Source organism: Tetrao urogallus, assembly GCF_951394365.1.
Source record: "Tetrao urogallus genome assembly, chromosome: 5".
Lineage (NCBI taxonomy): Eukaryota > Metazoa > Chordata > Aves > Galliformes > Phasianidae > Tetrao > Tetrao urogallus.
This window is the reverse complement of record NC_136818.1, coordinates 53,604,715-53,624,850: the sequence shown is the minus strand read 5'-3', so window position 1 is coordinate 53,624,850 and position 20,136 is coordinate 53,604,715. Positions and strand designations below refer to the sequence as shown.

Here is a 20,136-nt window from a genome sequence, read left to right as displayed (position 1 = left end):
TCATGCAGCGGCTAGAACAGGCAATAGTTGAGAAAACCACCACTTGCAAAAGTGGTGTTTTCTTGAAGCACTACTGTAAAAGGGACTACGGAGTACGTTTACTTCACAGTAAAACTGTGAAAAATTGTTGGAAGCTTAAGTAAGTCCTCAGAAAAGAGAGCCATTTCTGACACTATCCAGAACATGAATTTATAAGATGCGCTTGTTCAGCGTCACAACCATAAACAACGTCTATGCAGGGCAAGTCTTAATAATGACCACAGAAAAAGTATTAAGTGGTTGTAAATGTTCAGAAGAATTTAAAAGCAAAAAACACCAATGACAGTTGTTTTTAAGAAAGTTTTCAGTACACATGCTGGAATGAAGCGTTTTGTTTCAGTTTGAGGCATATTAGACAGGAATAGAAGAAATATAACCTGGTTAATCAGGCTAATATGCACATGAATCTTTGCTGATGGTCGTTTAGTTTTGGGTTTTGTTTGTTTTTGCTCTTTTTTTTTTTTTTTTTTTAAATTGTAAGAATTCAAGACATGAACACTGCACACACCTCAATATAGCACGGGTAGCTTAGAGCACCAGCTGCATTTTCCTTCAAACTCTAGTTCGCCCTCTTAAGCTGTAAATACAAAGCCCTCCAGCCAGAAACAAATGTCTGTTTGTTTAATACTGGAAGCATCATCAGAAAACAGAGTCCAAATCACCACATGCTATTCCTGTTTCCGTGAAAGAATTGCTTTCAGCTCAGAGCAATATATAACGTTCTTCCCGCTTTCCCATGGAGGACCCAATCACCAGTAAACAGAAAGAGACTCAAAAATGCAAGAGGTTCCACAAAAAGAAGAAAATGGTTATTAACAAGCATACAGTTCACACTGAACACAACATTTTTTTTCTATACACTTTTGTACTACAGGATCATGCTATGCAAAAGCATGGGCAGTACAGGTTTTTTTTTTTTGTTCTTTTTTTTTTAAAGAAATCTCTGGAAGTCTAAGAGCAAACACTGGAGACATTTATATACAAACAAACACAACAAAACTGATCTGAGAATGAAATAAAGCAACTTCTACGATGCTAAATACACAGAGGTACACCACTCCTCTTATTCGAATGCAAATAAATTAATAGCATAAGGTGTCAGAGTCAAACGTTACTCACTTTGCCTTAACTCTACAACACACATGAAATTAACTGGAAAAGATTTTAGGCCATCAGGTTTTCTTGTCTTAGCTCTCTTTCTGGAGTTAAAGAACAAAACCAACATAACTGACACTTCAGATAACAGCGCACAGGGTCTTGGGAGACCTAACCTCAACCATTGGCTGTGGCCATACTCTTTGTTTTCTGTACAACCATCCTCGCCTCTTACCTCCTTCTTCTTGTTCTTCAGCATGTTCTGGAATTTGGACAGCTCTTTCTCCTGCTCTGCTTTGATGCGCTTCGCTTCATCCCGTAGCCGATTTGTGTGCTCCTGCTCCAAGCGCTCTATTGTCTGCTTCTGCTGCTTCTCCAGATTCTCTATTTCTTGGTCGTACTGCCGCTTCTTACTCTGTTAAGACAACAAAAAAGCACAGCTGGCAGGCACTCTGTTCTAGCATACAAGCTAAGCATCCCATAATGCAAAACCACTGCCGTTATTAGCAAGAATGACAACTGAACTATAGCCACCATAGAAGGAAACGCCTGTATCGTTGCTACTAGCATTCTGCCAACTGTCAAGATGATGCAGTGTAAGGGCACCAAAATTCAAATACTCACTGTCATTTCCTGTTCAAAACGCCTGTACATCTGTTCCCGCTGTTGCAGGAGCTTGTTGCTGAGCTGCTGTTGGGCTCTCTGCTCCTCTTTCTGAAGAAGCCTCAGCTCTCTCAGCTCCTGACGCCTAAAAATAAAAAGAACTAGTTCATATTGATGGGAAAACAAAAGAAAATTACAAAAGAAAAAGCACTGACAACTTAGATCCAGTAAAGCTAGTTTTGAATCCTCTCATTCAGAAACAGTTTGCATTTATTTCTATGGGCAGAAAAAAAACAACTTAGTCCCCAAATATGAAAAAAAACAACTGTTGCGTTCAAGACACTGTAATCTCTTGCAAAATTTACTTTTAGAAAAGCTTACCGCAGAAATCTCATTTCTTCACTTTTGGAGTCATTTTCAGTAACTATTTTTGATGTTGTTACGCTCACTTCCACTCCATCAACGACAAACTTCCGAGTTTTCTTTAAAGTTTTCTTCTGTCTCCTGGTTTCCTGAATAAAGCACATAGGGAAATTGGTCTGTATTCAAGCCGTGTTCACTCTTTTTTCTTTTTTTTTTTTTAGTTCTCTTAATATTAAATCACTTCAGTGTTTGTATGGAGGCATTCTGCAGAGCAATCAGGGCATCTTGCTTATCAAGTACCTGATTTACTTACTGAAACTTGAAAAATCGTCATGAAATGAAACTTTCTTTACTCAAAGGAAACCTGATTATTGGTCATCCAAATTGCCATTCAGAGGAAAAAACAACTGATAAACCCTGACCGAAACAGACTCAGTTTGATTTTCAAGAGCTGAAGAGTCACAATTACTGCCTCCTTCTGCCTGTAATTTTCCCCAGTCAGCAATAAAGGAATCTAATTGGGAAAAACAACACTGAAACCCAGCGATGTTTAACTCATCTGCTCACCTGTGCTTTGGAAATAAATGCAACTGGCAACACGCTGTTATTTTGGTTGGTTATGATTTTAATTCTTACATGACAGCAGCCAGTACTTATGTGATGAGGACCTTGCTGACAGGATGGGAGTAATTCCCACTTGTCAGAGCTGCTGTTGTTTCATTATGAGACAAAATAGACCCCAGCTGAAACTTTGCCTCCATTGTGTTAAGGCAAATGCATTCAAGTCATGATAGCACAGCTATTTCAAGTTGTCCTTTGTTTGTTTGTTCTTGTTTTATTTCAAACTTCTGATTACACAGTTACTATCTTAGTATGGCTATAATCAGATCAGTACAAAGATACAAGTCAAGTTCATATTCTGAAATGTGCTTTATCCAAATAAACTCATTCATCCCAGCATTACTGCTGCAATACAGTACAAAGGAGTGGTGTCTGGCATTCACAAACTCGAGATGGTCTGCCTTAGATCTTTTAAATCTAAACAGAAACATAAGATGGAAGTGACAGGAATTCAACATGAGATTCAGACACTGAAAGAGATTTGTCCTGGTAAAGCAGGGATTCTGAGGAGGGTAAGGCACCAAAACAGTATTCTTGAATATTAGCTCTGAACTACAACTGTGCACAAATCTTCGTGTTTAATAGTTAAACTTTGTTACATGTACTTTAATTTATTAGAATACAACCATGAAACAAATTAAGAAGATAATTAGCAGTTCTGTAGCTACTAGCTTGGCTGCACAAAACCCAGACATGCACTGAATGCATAATGCAGATCATCCCCATTCACACACATTTCTATATTCTACACAGCCATGGAAGTTTTTCAGTCTGTTTTCTCAGTTACAAATGTCAAACTTGGAGATGGTTTTAGTATTGCATTCATATAGGATTCACAAAGGATTTTATATTAAAAATGTTATTGCTTATACTTACCTGTAAAGATATTGATCCTGTCTCCTTGTTTTTACTGAGGAAACTAGAAATTGACAAGTTCAAATCAATGCTGCTGTTATCAGCAGTAGAACCCGTGCCTGAATCTGCATCATTTTCCTTCAGGTTCTCAGACTCCAGCTGCTGTAACGTTTCAGTACTGTCTTGGTTATCTATTTTGACCTTCTCGTTATTTTCTTCAGTGCTGATACTAATACTGGGAACTGGAGTGAGTTCAGAGTCATCAGCCTGTTTGCTGGTAGTGTCTTGAAGCTTATTCTCCATTATTTTATCAGAAGGAACTTCTGGTTGCCCTTTGTCCATTCGGATATTGTTTTCCTGGATATTCTCAGCTCTGTGCTCTTCTGGATTCTGGTCCATCTCAGTCTGTTCATCCACCATTTTATGAGAAATATCCTCAGGCTTGTCCTGTATTGCCTTCTGGCCTACCTCATCTTCTCCAGAGTCTTTGCTCTCCATGTCCTCCATGCTACTTATTTTACAGATATTCTCATTTTCACTTTCTGCCAGCTTTTTCTCCACTTTGATCTCTTTATCTTGGCTTTCTGATAGAGTTTCTTCAGAGCTGATTATCTCAAGGACCTGCTTAGCCTGACTTTCCACTGGCTTATCCGACGTCTCAGGTATTTTATCCCCGCCGCTGATCTGTGTTTCAGCAATACCACCTATCTCCTTAATGTTTTCAATTCCATGCTTTACGAGTTCCTTTTCTTCATCTGACACTTTATCCTCAGCACTAGGTACAGAGTCTGTAGTGATGTCTGTCACTGCCTCTTTCTGAGCTTCGTCTTCATCTTCCTTTTCCTCTATGATATTTTCTGCAGTGACCTTTTCGTTTTCGCTCTCTATTCTGATTTCCTTTTCTTTTTCACCAGTTTCCTCAGAAACGGTTTCTCCAGTTTCTACACTGTCATCAACTCTGGGAACTACTTTCAGTTCATTTTCCTCTCTTTGTTCATTCCTTATGTCATTTTCTTTCTCCGTTTTTAAGTCGTGTTCATCCTTTGCTTCTGCTATTGTTACTACATTAAGTTCTTTCCTTTCTTTCTGAGGTTCTGTATCTTCAGCTGTTTCTTCCAGACTTTCTGTACTCTTTTCAGCTGGCAATATTTTGCCTTCCTCAACTTCACCAGTTGGCACAGAACCATTCTGCACTTTGATATCACCACCGCCAACATCAGGTATGCTTTCACCTGTTTTCCTAATTTTAATGTCCTGAGAGTCATCTTCAATTGTTTTACCATCTGGAAATATAGCATTGCTTTTCTCCTCACTTGCATTACTTTCTATTTTCTCAGAAAGTGATTCCAGAACAGAGGCATTCTGTGAGAGCTTATCCTCTTCAGAGCTGGCAATACTAAGGTCAGAAGATGCACGCTTGTCTGCAGGTAACTGCTGAAAAATTAAAGGAAGAAAAACATTTGATCACCTTCAAATTTACAGCACAGTTCTACTGAAGAATATCCAAAGAGATGAATACATTATGTTCACAGAAAACATTACATGAGTGCTACAGTTTGAGAGCACTTCATAAGGTGTTACCAGAGGACAAATGCCTGAACTGCAGCTGGGCTCTGAACAGAACATTTCCCAAAAATGCTCTCCCATGCCTCAGAATTTAATAAAATGTACTGTGATTGAACAAAAGGGATCACAGTCAGCCCACAGGCAGCAGACTTCACGGAATCCTCAGGAGTCTCTATGCAATCCCATCGCTCCTTATTTTATTACTTTATTTTCCCTGGTAGTCCCATCTACATCCAGATTTGAAAAACATGTCTTTGTGTCAGTTTGGTAGGAAGGACTAACACAGTTTTAATTAGTGTACCACTGATAAAATTCAATACTAAGAACCTCTTCACTTCACCAAATACATCGTCTCTCCTTTTGTTCTTTGATAGAAACACTTTTTGTCTTTTAAATCACAGTAAAGCTCCATTAAAATGGAGAAAACTTCCAGCACAGCTGAGTAAGTAGTGTTACTGCACTGGAATAGAAACAGTTACATAACTGTAGAAATTGCTGTTGCTGAAATTTGAATGATTATCAGATTACATGCAGATGTAAAAAAGAATATACCAATGAAGAATCATTTGAACCATAATTGCTCTTCCACTGTTCAAAGCAATTATGGTACCTCTGGCTGTACTGATTGCTACAACCCTGTAATTTGCAGATCAGGCTTTTGATTTGCCAGCAGGAATACAGCAGGCTAGCTATTGTACCAAGCATAGCTATGATCACACACGTCCTACACCTGACAGCTTCCCTAAGCAGGAAGAAAACAACTTTTTAATGTAAAAGTGCATGTAACAGACCCTTCTGTTTGTGCCATTCTAGAAGCTTAGTATTCTCCAAGCAGTTTTTAAAACAAATGCAGTACAGTAAATGTATCTATTTCACAGCTCCCTAGGCTGGGACAGGAACCACTCTCAAGTAGTTCACAGCACCGAGGCACAATTGCTTAAGCTGCTGTGCAGCTGATTTGAGTTGCAGGGTGACCTTCACCCCCAACTCCATGGGGATCGATAGCTTAACTGCTAATCAGCTGATGGAAGTGGTGGGTGATGCTCCAGGGGACTGAGAATAAGTCCTGGAGAGAGCTGGTGAGAACGCACACTTCTGGAGGTTTGCTTGGGGTGGAAAGTGGTATGGAGGGCAGGGAACACAAGTGGTTCAGTGAGGTATAAGGAGAGAATGGAGGTGTACTTCTTGTGCTGGTAATGGCAGCCACCAGCAGTACTGGTCACTGACAGTGATACCAGAGAGGCACCACGTGCACACTGCAGCCTGCCACCACAGAACTGAACGGTGGGGCTTTGCGCTCCGACAAACTGAATCTGCTGTAGGACTCTCAAGCATCTTTAAAAATACACTCAGATACAATCTCCTCCAGGTAAAATTTGTTTCCTTGACTTTGGATTCTTTTTTTTCTGACAGTCACACTTGCTGTATAACACTTGCACGCTTTCCTTCTTGGTTTAAGCATCACATGAAATATACAAACATGTTTTTTATTCATCTAGTCATGCACACTTAAACATTTTATACATAAACATTCTACACTGCACATGCATGTAAAAATACGTGAAGGCAGCAGACTTCATTATTAGTTCTTTAAGAGCTTAAGAGCACAGTAATTTTGAAAGCACTGTTTTGTAATAAGGTTATCTTATTTTTATGCTGTAATGCTTAGATGACTTGAAGTGAAAGTTAGATAGAACATCAGAAAATTGAGAACTCCATAGAAAATTGGTGGTTGAAACTATTTGCATATTTAAACAACTAAATTTCAAACTGACCAGAGAATTGTCTGTTTCCTCTTCTTCATCCTCATCTTTACCATCTTCCACTTCTTCCGTAACTTCTGCCTTAGCTTCTGCAATCAATTCTCTTATTGGTTTATTGGAAGTAACAGTAACAAATGGATGCTTGTGAAAATAATAATAAAAAAAGAAAGCCCATCATTAAGTGCTAACCTCACTGCACACAAATTGAAAAACACATCTTAAAAGAAACAGCAGCTTCAGAGAAACATTACTGATTCTCTCAAACTTTAAACTCACAATTTTAACATTAATCATAACTGTTTTATTTCTTTCTGCTGAAGTTTTATATTCAGAACATTTGTAATCAAATAGACTGTAAGAAGTCTAACAGAAATGCTCAAAACACACATTATTCATTTCTACTAACCTTTTTCATAGTCCAAAGAATAAAAGTAGAAAGATTTTTTAAAAGGTTATTTTTCCTGGAAATGGTTCTCATTTCTTTTCAGTTCCACAGTAAAACTATTCCCTGGGAAGTTTTATCCAGAAATATTCTTTTTAGAAAAAAATGCCTTTTTTCTTTGTAGTGTTTTTCCCTACCAAGAACACAGAATTCTGCATTTTTCTTTAAGGGAAAGCAGATACCCTCTCTTCTCCTACTCCTACCATCTTAATCTTCTTTCTCTGATTGGCCCTTCTGCTTAAGCCTATTCAACATGTCAGATGTATTCCAGATAAGCTAAATGTGTGCTGACGTTAAACGGAATCAAATGCACCTGCTCACATCTACTTCTGTTTGGCTATTCTGCAGTGACAGCATTACAGGAGGCAGCCGAGCACTAAAGCTCTTACAACACCTGTCAGCAAATGACTATTTACATAAGTATCAGCTCCACCCATTACAAGCATCAGAGTACAATTTAAATACTTATGCAAAATAATTAATTACAACTCATCAAAACACGTAAACAGAGAATTTGATCTGCACTTTGTATTATTTCATCAGGTTTTACTCAAAAAGATCTTCCAACAGCATTGAAATCATAGTATACAAACATCTCAAACACCTGAATATATTGAAATAGTTACTCTGCTTTTAAAAGAATATAAAATGTTTGTCTTCAAACAGCAGTTCTGAAGAATCAACTCCTCATACCTGTAGGAGTTGGGTTGCACTCCACCTCGAATCTACATTCTTTTCCAAACATTTCTTCAGAAAGTCTTTAAAATCTGATGACCTACAACAAAACAAACCAGCAGTGTCTTTTCTTTAGTCTTGACTAAAGAAATCAGTGATTCAGAATCAGATAATGAGATCAGTGCACAGCGAAACATTTTTTTTGCTTTCATGTGCATCTACACTACAACTTCAGGTCCTTCTATTGATTTAGAGAAAGAAAGACAGTATATGGATGGAAAGACCAATGTGGCTCATGTCATCTTTAATACGTTCTTCTATTTATAGAAGAGTTTACTTTTGGCTCTGAATTTACAATACAACCCATCTGCTATACCATTAACTGAATCTCACAAGGATATCACAGTGATCAAGTAGATAACAGCTTTTTTTATGTCTTCTCGGTATAAAAATATTTAACTCTCTTGTTTCCCAATTTGAGATGGTCCTGAACTGCATTTGTAAAAGGCTATTTTTCACATATTTTAATGCAAAACTGGCAAGTCCTCAAATTCTGTAATATTTCAGTATTAAATCTTCTGTATAGAACTACAACAAAGTCACCATAGTCCCCGCTGTATCAGATTATAAACAAATGAAATACACAGAGTATATATAGAAAATGGCTTTATGCATAAAACCAGCACCATAAAGTTCAGCAGTGCTGTGCCTCTGAACAGAAGTGAAGTCACACATTGCCTTACAGTCATATTCTACAAACGAGGGTGGGAAATGAAATACAAACCATTTAGAAGGCTGTGCTAATGTAGGTGGATCAGATTTTGCTATTTTCAGGAGCACTCGCATTGGATTCAATTCATGGTGAGGTGGCTCTATTTGAGCCATTTCAATTAAAGTGATGCCAAGAGACCAAATGTCAGCCTTGTAATCGTAAGGCCTGTCCTTAGATGTCTCACACATGACTACTTCTGGAGCCATCCTGCAAACAGAGGAACGAAGCACCAGATTAGAAAATGCACTCTGATCTTATGGAAAAGGCTCTAAACAACCTGAATGCATTGCAGCATTTTTAAGAAGCAGATTCTGCTCTTAATACATTTACGCTCTCTCGAGCTTATAGCATTACAGCATTAACAACAAAGGCAACGTTAGGATATTGGTTCTAACATTCAGCAGAACAGCACGCTTACCAATACGGTGTACCGATGAAAGAATCTCTTCTTTGGATGGTTCTGGTGTTTTTAGCTGATACTCCGAAATCCGCTTAAAATGAATGAGAAAGTACTATTAACTTGGAGGTGGAGATACATGATAGTTTTAAATTTTACAGCTGTTTTTCAGATGCTTTGTGTTCCAAAGCAGGCGTTCTGCTGCACTGAAAATTCAAAGTGAAATAGAAGTATTTGCATTTTGACAACTGCCTACCCAGGCATTCAGGTTTCTTAGTATTTCCAGTAAAAGATAATGAGTAAATCTTACTCTCTGTTGCTAAAAAAAAGTACTGCCAACATTGAGCTGTGTGTGGCAGGACAGAGGCAGGTATCTGCAACAAGAATAAGCAGGTTAAATTATTTTAATTAGAAAATGACTTTAGTGTAGGAAGGCTGTGTTGCTCAGATACGGCTTATTAACTCTCTTATTAATTCCAATAATCATTCAATGTTTGATTTTGTTATTTAAATTCTCCAGAAGTGAAGTTTTATGTTTCGCTTTTTCCTCTTTGCCATCTGTCTTTAAACCACTGTGTCTTTTATTAAAAAAAAAAAGAAAAAAGAAAAGAAAGAGATGACATTTAAATATAAACATTAGGCTTATTATAGATGTGACTTTCCTTAATGAAAATACACAGATTATAGGAAAGGAACAGAATAGCCATAAGCTGCTGTCTTTAATCGGTACCAACTGACTTGATGGCTCAGCACTTGAGAAGCCTAATTTTGCTCTATGAGGGAAAAAAAAAAGGATTAAGAGAGCTATTTGTTCAAATGCAAAACCTGAAATACTGAGGGGACTATGGATGCTGAAATAATAAAGCACACATGCAACAGAAAAAGTCATTTCCCATTCCAGTATTTATAAAGCAAGGAATTATCCACTTCTGCCTGTACCTGAAACAAGAAGTACAGAAAACTTACAGGGGCTAAAATGCTTTTTCAAGGGATGCTGTGCTTCAGAAAAGGAAAGTAAATTAGATTTGAAAAACGGTTAAAATGTTTTATATAAATCTTAATCAGCAAGCCTGAATACATCACTAAATATATACATGGGGAAAACTCTGGTCTGAACTGTAAAGTAGTATCTTGACAGCCTGCACAGTGCTGTGTTACAGCCAAGTTTGACAAAAGCTTAAAATAGTTACAGTCCATAAGAGGGAGAGCCAGCTTACAATTAAAATGAACAGAAATTCACGTCTCCCTCACCATGAGGCTTACCATGATTTTTGTCTTATACAGCAATACTTAGAAATTAAGGGGGTGATTCTATTATATTGAAAAACCTGCCCCATGAGAATGAGTCCATGACTAAAATCTTCAGGCTTCCGAGATAAAGCAAAAGAATCAGCAACATTTGTAGATGAAGAGAAAGGCATGTGCTAAATATTAGAGCTACAAATAATAACCTTATGCAAGGAAATCGTTCAATACTATAGATACAAAGAATAACCTTTGCAAGGAAATCCACGCAGAAACACAGCTACATGAACCAATAATCTAGCCAGGCAGGTTCTTAATTAGCTGTCATCTTAAAAGCTTATATCCATCGGCTGTAAGGAGCCCTGTACCTAACGGATCCAGACAACTCCTATCTTTTTTCTACTGGAAAAACTGAGATAGTTACATTTATTCTCTTGGTATAAATAAAAAGAACAGAAAAGAGTTCCAGGTACCCCTTTTCAGTCATTGCAAAGAACGTTCATTTTCAAAACTAAAAACTATAAAAAAGAAGTTACCACAATAAGGCAAATTAACATATAATTAAGCATGCCACGTTCTAGGAAAGCTTTATATGTAACATGCTTACCTAGTTTAATGTCTCCATCCAATGTGAAAAGAATATTGCCAGCTTTTAGATCTCTGTGGATGATCTTATTTTCATGCAAGTAGTTCAACGCTTCCAGCGTCTGCCTGCACACCACTTTGATCTGCGGCTCTGTTAATGGCCTTTCAAGCTCTGAAAAAGAAGGAGGCAGAAATAAACACACAATTTTTGCATTTTTATGTTATTTGTTTATAGCAACCACCGTATATGTCCAAAAAAATGAAACAGTCTGACAGATGCTGAACACCATATCGCTCCGTTTGGTGTAACAGCAACATTCCCAAATATTCCAGTGAAACAAAAAATTCATCTCTTCATCAACCCCTCCTCCTGATGAACTCTGTACATCTGTACACCTACCTATCTGAACTGTGGAAAAACCAGAGTACAGAGATTGGGTGCCTGTTCTGTAATACACGTAAACGTTAAACAGATCCCCCACTGGTATCAGCATGCACTAATTGGAAGAGTAAGCACACAGAACTTAACTAAGATTGATGCACAATAAAAATTTATCACCAAGTAAATTGGAGGATGGCTGGAGAAGGGGATCCTGAAAAAGGATCAGTATAGATCATGTTAAAACAAAAGGAGAGCTCCATGAGGATATGCAAACAGCTCATCACATTCACTTCAAGGATCGAGACATTAAAGTGGGTTTTGAGAAATAAGCAAACACTTTAAAAATGAGAGAAAATTAATCTAACCACAGAATTCATCCACAGATGCTGTTGTGAGTACACTTGTAAGGACCCCAACATTCAACACGTGTACCACACCTATTACATATACATTTGTCAACAATCTGTGCTTAAATATATTTTAATATTATCATTTTAAAGATGTTATGAAATTAAATATTTGAAACAACTTATTTACCCAACATTACTGCATCTACTGCTCCACCTGCACAAAATTCGATCAGGATCTGTATATAAACAAAAGAATACATCAATTACAAATTAAGTAGTTCTGCTGAGCTGAAGCGTTGATTAAGGGAGCATTACTGGGAGACTACAGCTTCAGACTATTTGACCTTGAAAATCTGTGCACTAACCACTACAAGGTATTGATACTATTAACAAGCTAACAGTAGGGCTGCAAAGCTGAAGTAAATTATTTGAAAGACGCTTGGAGATCCTCAGAATGTTAATCCAAAGTTAAAATTCCACAATAAAAAGTATTAAGGTCAGCTTGAATCCTAGTAGTAACACGATTTACATAATCTCTGCAAACTCATTTCTCAGTTATTGTACTGCACTTTCATACTATAATCTCACATTGAATGGTCCAAGTAGAAGAGCTACATGATTTTTCAGCAGATGTTATCCCCGTGTTAATTTGCTTCAGGTGAGATGAAAACCTGGACAAATAATCTTTAAAATTATGGAAAATGAATAATTTCAATTTTCCTCCATTTTCATTGTTCTCTATAACACATCAGTGCTTTTATCCCAGAATCTAACAATACCACAGCAACTCAATCTTCAGTTCTAAGCTTATGTGTGAAACAGAAATCAACTGCACTGTCACTGCTTGGGGGCACAAACTCTGCTAACATGTAGAACATGAAAGAACAAAGGAGAAAAAGGGCAGACAGAGTGAATGAGGAGAGCAGGGACATGAGAAGAGGTCAACAAGAGTGCCAACACAATCTTCATTGTGTTTTTCTTCCTTAATTTGAACTCTGAACATTGAACTGTAGTTTTCAGTCTGACAGCTGAAGAGCATTTTGGTCAGAAATCTAACGAGCCGCTGGGAAGTCTTTTTTAGAGTCAGAGCATAACTGCTCAGAGAGTAAGAAACTTCAGATTACGGCTTGCACAATAACACTCTTTTACCACTCCTGTGACATCTTACTTGAAATTACTGTTGTAATTAATATGACACTAACATATGCATTATGCAATGTAACTCTCTGAATTCTTCAAACCATTCTCTCACTTGATGCTTCTGAATACCTACTGCCAAGTAACTGAAGCATAGGAAATGCTACATGAAAAATTCTCTGTACAATTTTAAGTTTCATCTGACAATCTGACAAAGGTCCCTTTGGTACAGAAATGGTGTTTCTAAAGCTGGAATGCAAAACCACACTCTTCATGTTCGAATCTCTTTCATTTTCTCTTTTCCCCCTCCATTAAGTTCCATTTATGAACCACATCAGAGTGGTGAGCAAACCACTCTGAGCCTTCTCTCTCACTTTCACAGCTCTCTATCTTCTTTGTGATTACAGATGTATCATTTCATTTTACAGCTGTTCATTTCCCTTCTAACTTTAATCTGCCAGCAAACCTATTTTAACTCAGTTTCCCATTCTGCTTCTATGCACAGTTGCATTCATGCTCACCTCTCTGCACTGAAATTTGTTCATAATTCCAATTATTCTATTCCATTATTCCATGTATTATACAGTGTCATTCTACTCTACATTTGGGTTACACAAACTCTTCACAGAGTTAATCAGAATTATCAGGAAAATGGTATTACAATTCAGTTGTTTCCAAGCATAAAAGAAAAGCGTAATTAAAAGAAAATTTCCGTGGAGTCTCACATTTCTTTCAGGGTATCTTTTTGGATTACAAACTCCTTTTAAGGAGACATGTATTCTTAGTATAATCCCCAAAGCACTTAAAATATTGCATCGAACCATTCAGAAGAAAAAAATTATTTTAATAGCTCAAGTGAGTCCGTGCAGAGGACACAGCACAAAACTGAGGTGCAGTCACACGTACACCCACTGCACTTCATCTGCAAATATCAGTCAAATAATAACTGCTGAAGTCATGGTGAACTCTCCTTGCTGGAAGCACCAACAAAACCACTTATATGTATCTAAAACACTTACGTCCCAAGCTGACGTTTTCAGCCTATTATTTATTTCACAGCTGCAAATTCTGAGTCTCAGTCTGAACTGTGCAAATGTAATTAACATTTGAATCCTGCTGTAACAAATGAGCACCAAGAACTCTCCCCATACACCAAAATGAGCTGCTCATTTCTGAGTTCTGGATTCAAACTGCTACCTCAGGGTGGGTCATTTTACAGTGACAGTTTCCTAAAAGTCATACTTACAATTTATGAATTAGTTTTGAAACTGTACAGTTATCTGAATAGGGACAGCCAGAAGAAATGTGATTGATAAGTAGTATTTCAAGAAAATCAGGAAAATGCATAATGTCAATGTTCTTATGAAACAAATGCAAGTATTTAGAGAAGAAAAATACCTACCCACAGATTGTTTTCATAGTAGAAGGCATCTAGGAGCTTAACAATGTTAGGATGGTCACAGGATGCCAAAATATCAATCTCTACCATGTAATCTTCAAGTTCTTCTTCCGATTTTGTATCAATCACCTTTGCAGCAGCCAGCACTTTCGTTTCTTTGTTCTGAGCCTAATAAAAAAAGTCACAACAAATATTCAGATATGGATTCCAGCAGACAGTTGTCACTAGCAAAAAAACCAAACCAAAACAAAACTCACCCCTCTTGATAAGTCTGTGCTGTGTTTCTACCTTTAGTTTGCCTTTTCCACAAAAGAGAATAGCTTTACTGTAAAGACTAGATAAACACCAGCAGAAAAATTTCTCTCAAGGTTGAGACTCAATGTAAGACAGACACATGGCAATACTCAGTTCCAGCTGCATTCTTGAAACCACAAAGCAGTCAGTAGCTGAGGGCCATTGCTGTTTGTATGCCTTGGATGAAGTTCTGCATTACTCCTCAAATAACCATTTGCCAACGGTTGGCAAGGAGTATCAGGCAGCTCCACCTCCCCTTCTGACACTGCCCACATTATGGCAGCACAGCTGTCTGTAAAGCCACACAAAAACCATCTTCTACCAGAACACAGGAGGTTATGCTCTTCTCAAGCCAGGGGCTGTGTTCAAGCTCCAGTGTTAAAATGATGCCGAGCAGTTAGCAGTTTGCTGGGACACCTCACTGTGACTGCTTCACAATGAGCACCACGTAATGTGTGTCACACAGGCGCACAGTTACACACACTTAATGATCCTCTTGCAAGTTCTTTGTAGGAATAGCTTGGAATTCCTTTAAAGAAGATTAACACACTTCTACAGCCATGAAGAGTTCTCCCAACAGAACAAAACAGAAGATCTAAACCAGATGTTTATGAAAGTTTTCCATAAAACAGCCGTAACAGCAAAAACAATGGCAAGATGAATCTGCTAGGACTACCCTTACACTACTCAGAACTTTTCCTACACGCAGTCTACTAATATGAAGGGGAAAAACAAGTCTGCTTTATAGCAGGAGTGAAAGACCAACCTTCCATCTCAAAGCTCCATTACTAATGAAACCCAGAAGCTTTACAGATGTCTCACATCACAACAGTTAGACCCGGTAGGTTCATGCGCCCAGAAAACAAGTTGTGAAAGTGCCTTCTAAAAAAGTAAAATCTCAATTATACACTTATTTTTTGGAACTAAGTATGGCAATGCACTCTCTGCAGGACTGTGTAATTTATTAGGAAGATACTTCACAAAAACATGAGAAGACCATAGCATTCATTTTCACACAAAGTTGCACATGAACTGTACCACAATGGTGTTTTTCAAGATGGAACAACATTTCCGCTTCCACACTAAGAGATACTGCTGCTTCCAGATTCTATTTCACCTCTGATGGAAAGGAAGAAGCACCAACACATTACGATACACACTTCCACTCTACGGGGCTGCCTGCATTTGTAGCACATGCTGCCTTTTTTTCCCTGGTCAGATTTATGCACTACTTTGATTTCCCCCAGATCCTTTTGCTTGAAGTCGACAGAAATCTGCTTTGAATGAAATTTCTATTTCCTCCTTGTAGCTCTATTAAAACATCTCATTAAAAAACAGAAGCGATGATAGAGACTGGAGGATTATCTTTATGAGCATCTTGATTATAATCAAAACTAACTTATGCTCTCAATCTGACTTCCAGTAGTAACAGAAGTAATTGTATGCCTAGATCCAGACCTTTTTTTCCTCCTAAAAAGAAATGAGCTTTAAGATCCGTGTATTTCTACCGAACTTCTGAGGGCAGACAAAACATTTCAAGCGTACATCAAGTTACACCTGAAAATAAAGAACATCTCAATGTTTTGTGATTTTAAAGGCTCATTTTGAGTAGGATGTTATCAGTTTCCATCATACAATGCACACACCACTCTACAGTAAGCATCAATTCTTGTGAATGGCTGTAAGAAGTCTGTAAGAAACATTGTGCATTTGGACTGAGAAATAAATCCAAACCTGCGTGAGTGAGCAGTATTAATTGTTCAAACATCTCTAAAAAACATGGAAAGGTGTTCTCTCAATGAAAGATTTTCCTCTAAAACTCATTAGGCAAACAAGAGAAAGCCTCTATTCTAGCAGCCTCCTTTAGCATTGCATTTCCTGGGGTAACAGCCCATGAGACAAAGAGGAACAAAGGGCACTCAGAGCCTTGTGGGGCACGTTGGTTTCTTCTAGGCTTTGGCTGAAGCTTTTCTTCTGTCACACAACAGTCCCCAAAGGTCAGAGAAGGAGCAAAACTGTTAGTGGAGCTGCAACCTTGATTTGCATTTACTTGATTTGCATTTGGGCACATTCACATTTTAAATCAAAGAATCATTAATGCTTCCCAGAGGTTGTGCACACTCAAAATAAGTTCTTTTGACTCCACTTCCATAACAGTGGATTTAAGCCTCAGTCCTATGCTGAGACATCTGAACTGCTGTCTTTTATGACTATAGTTCGGTCCTGCCTCATGTGGAAACAGGGAAGGAAGGGAGACAGAGACTGCCTGTCTTTGCACTAAGAAAATTTTCTCTCAAATGATACACAGACATGGTTGAAAGCTGAACTGAAATAACAGTCCTTCAAAATCTGACTAACACATCATGACAATGACAATATTGACTGTCACGTATGGCAACATATAAATATTGTAATCCTTCCACCCAAGCCTCTATTTGGATTAAATATTTAATGCTATTGCAGCAAATGTTAGCTTACGGAGAGACAGTATGCACAGGGGAATAGCAAACTGTATGTGACACCATTACAATGCAAGGGGCAGCCTTGCTGGCAGAGAACACAAAAATCTCTTTCTTCTCCAAACTCTGTTTTGAGAAAGACAGACAGCGGGGTTGCACAGAATAAATACTACTTTGTAAATCAGAACTTGCAAATCGCTTCTCTGTACCTACATCCCTTGCTCTAAAATGGAAATGACATCTACTGCACAGTAACACTGGAAGCAGTTGGAAACATATCAGTACCAGAGAAAGGAACAACCACTTCTCGTGAACTGGCATCCATGAGTGCACGAAGCTGGTGACCCCTCCTTCCTCCTCCTGGATTTCTGTACAGTGTCACATATCCAAACAAGTTCCAGATCCAGAAGCTTTGTGAAGACACTGATAGCAAAACATTAAGAGATGGGTTTACTGTCCGGGCACCCGGCCAAGCAGTTACATATTCCCAGCCACGGACAACAGGGAGAGCAGAGCCCCTGTTGCACACTAACAGGATTACAGCTCAGAGATAACTGTCTTTCATCTTCGTGTGACCCCCATGAAGTTTTGGCCCCGGATGTGAGGACCGGTTTCAGTTTCCTACCACCAGCAAATGCTGCCTACCCAACAGCACTGCCTCCTGCCTGTGATGCAGCACGTAGGCACCTCAACATTAAACCTCTGTTTACAGCTGAGAGAAGCACGTCCTTTACCTGCTGCCCGGTCAGCTGGAGTCACTGCTGAGATGAGAGATAAAACATTATTTGTCACTTTTCTTCCCTAAGCCTGATCTCCTCTGAGATGTTACATAACCACATGCAACGTGTTGCAAGCAGCGAGACCAACCAGATGAGAAGTTCTTCCTCTCTGACTCATTCTTTGCAACAAAACTACAGTCACACTCACAGCACTTCAGACTTGCCAGGAAGTGGAAAACACACATCCCTATCCTGCAGAAAGTGGTTTCAGTGTAAAATGCTACACTTCTGCATAACACCCAGCTCCCTGCGTGCGTCCTGATGGTGTCTGATCTGAGCAATCAGAACTGAAAACCATCCCTGTGAGACAAAGCAGGAGCTGATTGTTACAGCTGGCAGAAGGCAGCGGATCTCAGTCTTCCCTGACCACACCAATCAAGGAGAAACAGCTGCCATGACTGCAGATTATAACAGTCTGATCAAAGAAATGTGTATGCAGCAGCTGGGCCTACTGGAGAAACTATGCTGGGCTCTTTTGTGTAAGTTCCCTACATCTTAGCTAATAATGCTCTGTGCTTTTTGAAATTAAAAACCGGTGTTACTGATCAGCATTAATTGTTCAATATCTTTTAAACATGAAAAGGCATTCTTGGTTAACAAAAGTAGATTTTTCTCTAAAATGCATTCATCAAATAAAAGGAAGGCTTAATTCTAACAGCAAATTTTGAGATACACAATTAAAAGCATCAATTCAAATTTAATAGCAAACCTAGCTAGCTCTGCAATATTAAACCACTGCTTTTACAATAAATCAGAAGTTACACCGAGGGAAGAGATGGCAGCTTCTGAAAATGAAGGAAGATGAGACAATGCAAAGAAGTGACATTATTTTGCATCTGTTTCACTGAACAACATTTGAGTATCTCACACAAAGAAATAAAATGAAAATCCAAGGTCCGTAGTTTCAACAGACACGTTTGCACCGAGGAACTCGAGGGCAGCCAAGCACAGCTGTACCTGTGCCAACACACTGAGGTGATGCTTACAGAGCTGCTGAGCAGCTAACGAAGGGCAGCATCCACCAAGGAAGGTGATGTGCCCTTGAACTGTGGCCAGTGAGAGAAATGACACTGCCTGCTACCTACTACACCATTTACTTACCTAAATGCTTAATGCCAGGGGAAACGTACTGCAATAGCAGCGCAGATAGGTGTCCCTCCTTGCAGCAGGTACTGCTAACAGCGCCATGCCCAGCACTCAGTGCGTCCTCATGGCTCTGTGGGGTGGTGCTGCTTTTGTGGCTAAACTGTTTTTGGAGCTGTTTCCATGACAACTTATTATTTTAACATTATCCTTGTACTTCGTATTTATTGTGGTTCTTCTGCTTCCCCCACTGTTGGTTTCTGAGGATTCCAGAAGTTATTTCTGTGCGTGGTATGCGATATAATTTTTATGTTTAACCTCATGGTTTCCCCTATGTATTTTCATTAACTCTGTGGCATTTCACATATGGGCTAAGCAGAGTTGCATTCTGGTCCACGTGTCGTTTCCCTGAAAGCGGACGGATGTTTCTAAGCATATCTGTGAGACAACCAGGGCTGAACTGAGAAAGAGGTGCAAAATAGCAGAAATGGTTCTCTACAGACAGCTTCACAGTGGCCACGATATCTGATTATAGAAGCACTCCTTTTATTTAATCACACCCATGTAAGAAAACGAAACAGAAAAAAAATTCCTAAACATTGTTGAGACAAGTCAAAAGACAGCATGCTACTTTATAATATACTTTTCTTTTTGACTCCTGTTGCTGCATGACAGCTCACATCCTTGCAGGAATCCAGCCGGTAACACTGAGGAAACATTTGGAACTAAAATATTAAGTGGTGTCAGAGGCATAAATGCAAAGGACTGCTGTTTTCCGTTAACTCAGTTACAATAACCATAGGAACCATTTCCAAATGCAGCATTCAAATACACAATGCTGCATTACAATCAACTCCAGTAATAGAGAGGGGGAGGTGTGACAAACCAACAGCTATCCCTGCAGCTCTGAGCTCTGCCAGGCCCTTCCTCCTGCACAGCCCACCACCAGTTGCCAGCAGTGGTTTTCCTGCAGCTTAGCCAGCAACAGCCTGTGGCAGCCCCAAATCAAGCTGCAGCTTCCCAGAAAGCACAGCCCTGCATATCCTCACCTTGGGCTACAGACATCCTTGCATTGGGAAAAGCATCACATTTAAGTGATTCATTTACAAGTTCATTTGAGTCACTGTAGCTTAAAATTAAATCTTTAGCAATAAGCGTATCTTTATTACAGATGACAAATTAATAAAGGTTCCAATAATCTTGTTAAACAATTTTTCATCAAACCACAATTG

At 38.7% G+C, this 20,136-nt stretch overlaps 1 protein-coding gene across 1 annotated transcript in view; it reads right to left on the bottom strand.

Moving 5' to 3' along the window:
• SLK (STE20 like kinase) overlaps positions 1 to 20,136 on the bottom strand; it is a gene marked incomplete at both ends in the record, with an annotated part of 41,932 nt that overhangs the window by 8,192 nt on the left and 13,604 nt on the right. Inside the window, 11 exons of the mRNA XM_079536246.1 lie at positions 1,370 to 1,549; positions 1,759 to 1,882; positions 2,119 to 2,249; positions 3,598 to 5,010; positions 6,918 to 7,046; positions 8,041 to 8,122; positions 8,807 to 9,001; positions 9,213 to 9,285; positions 11,044 to 11,193; positions 11,941 to 11,989; positions 14,293 to 14,457. Of these exons, the coding sequence (XP_079392372.1) occupies positions 1,370 to 1,549; positions 1,759 to 1,882; positions 2,119 to 2,249; positions 3,598 to 5,010; positions 6,918 to 7,046; positions 8,041 to 8,122; positions 8,807 to 9,001; positions 9,213 to 9,285; positions 11,044 to 11,193; positions 11,941 to 11,989; positions 14,293 to 14,457 (2,691 nt within the window). The remainder of the gene's footprint in view (positions 1 to 1,369; positions 1,550 to 1,758; positions 1,883 to 2,118; positions 2,250 to 3,597; positions 5,011 to 6,917; positions 7,047 to 8,040; positions 8,123 to 8,806; positions 9,002 to 9,212; positions 9,286 to 11,043; positions 11,194 to 11,940; positions 11,990 to 14,292; positions 14,458 to 20,136) is intronic.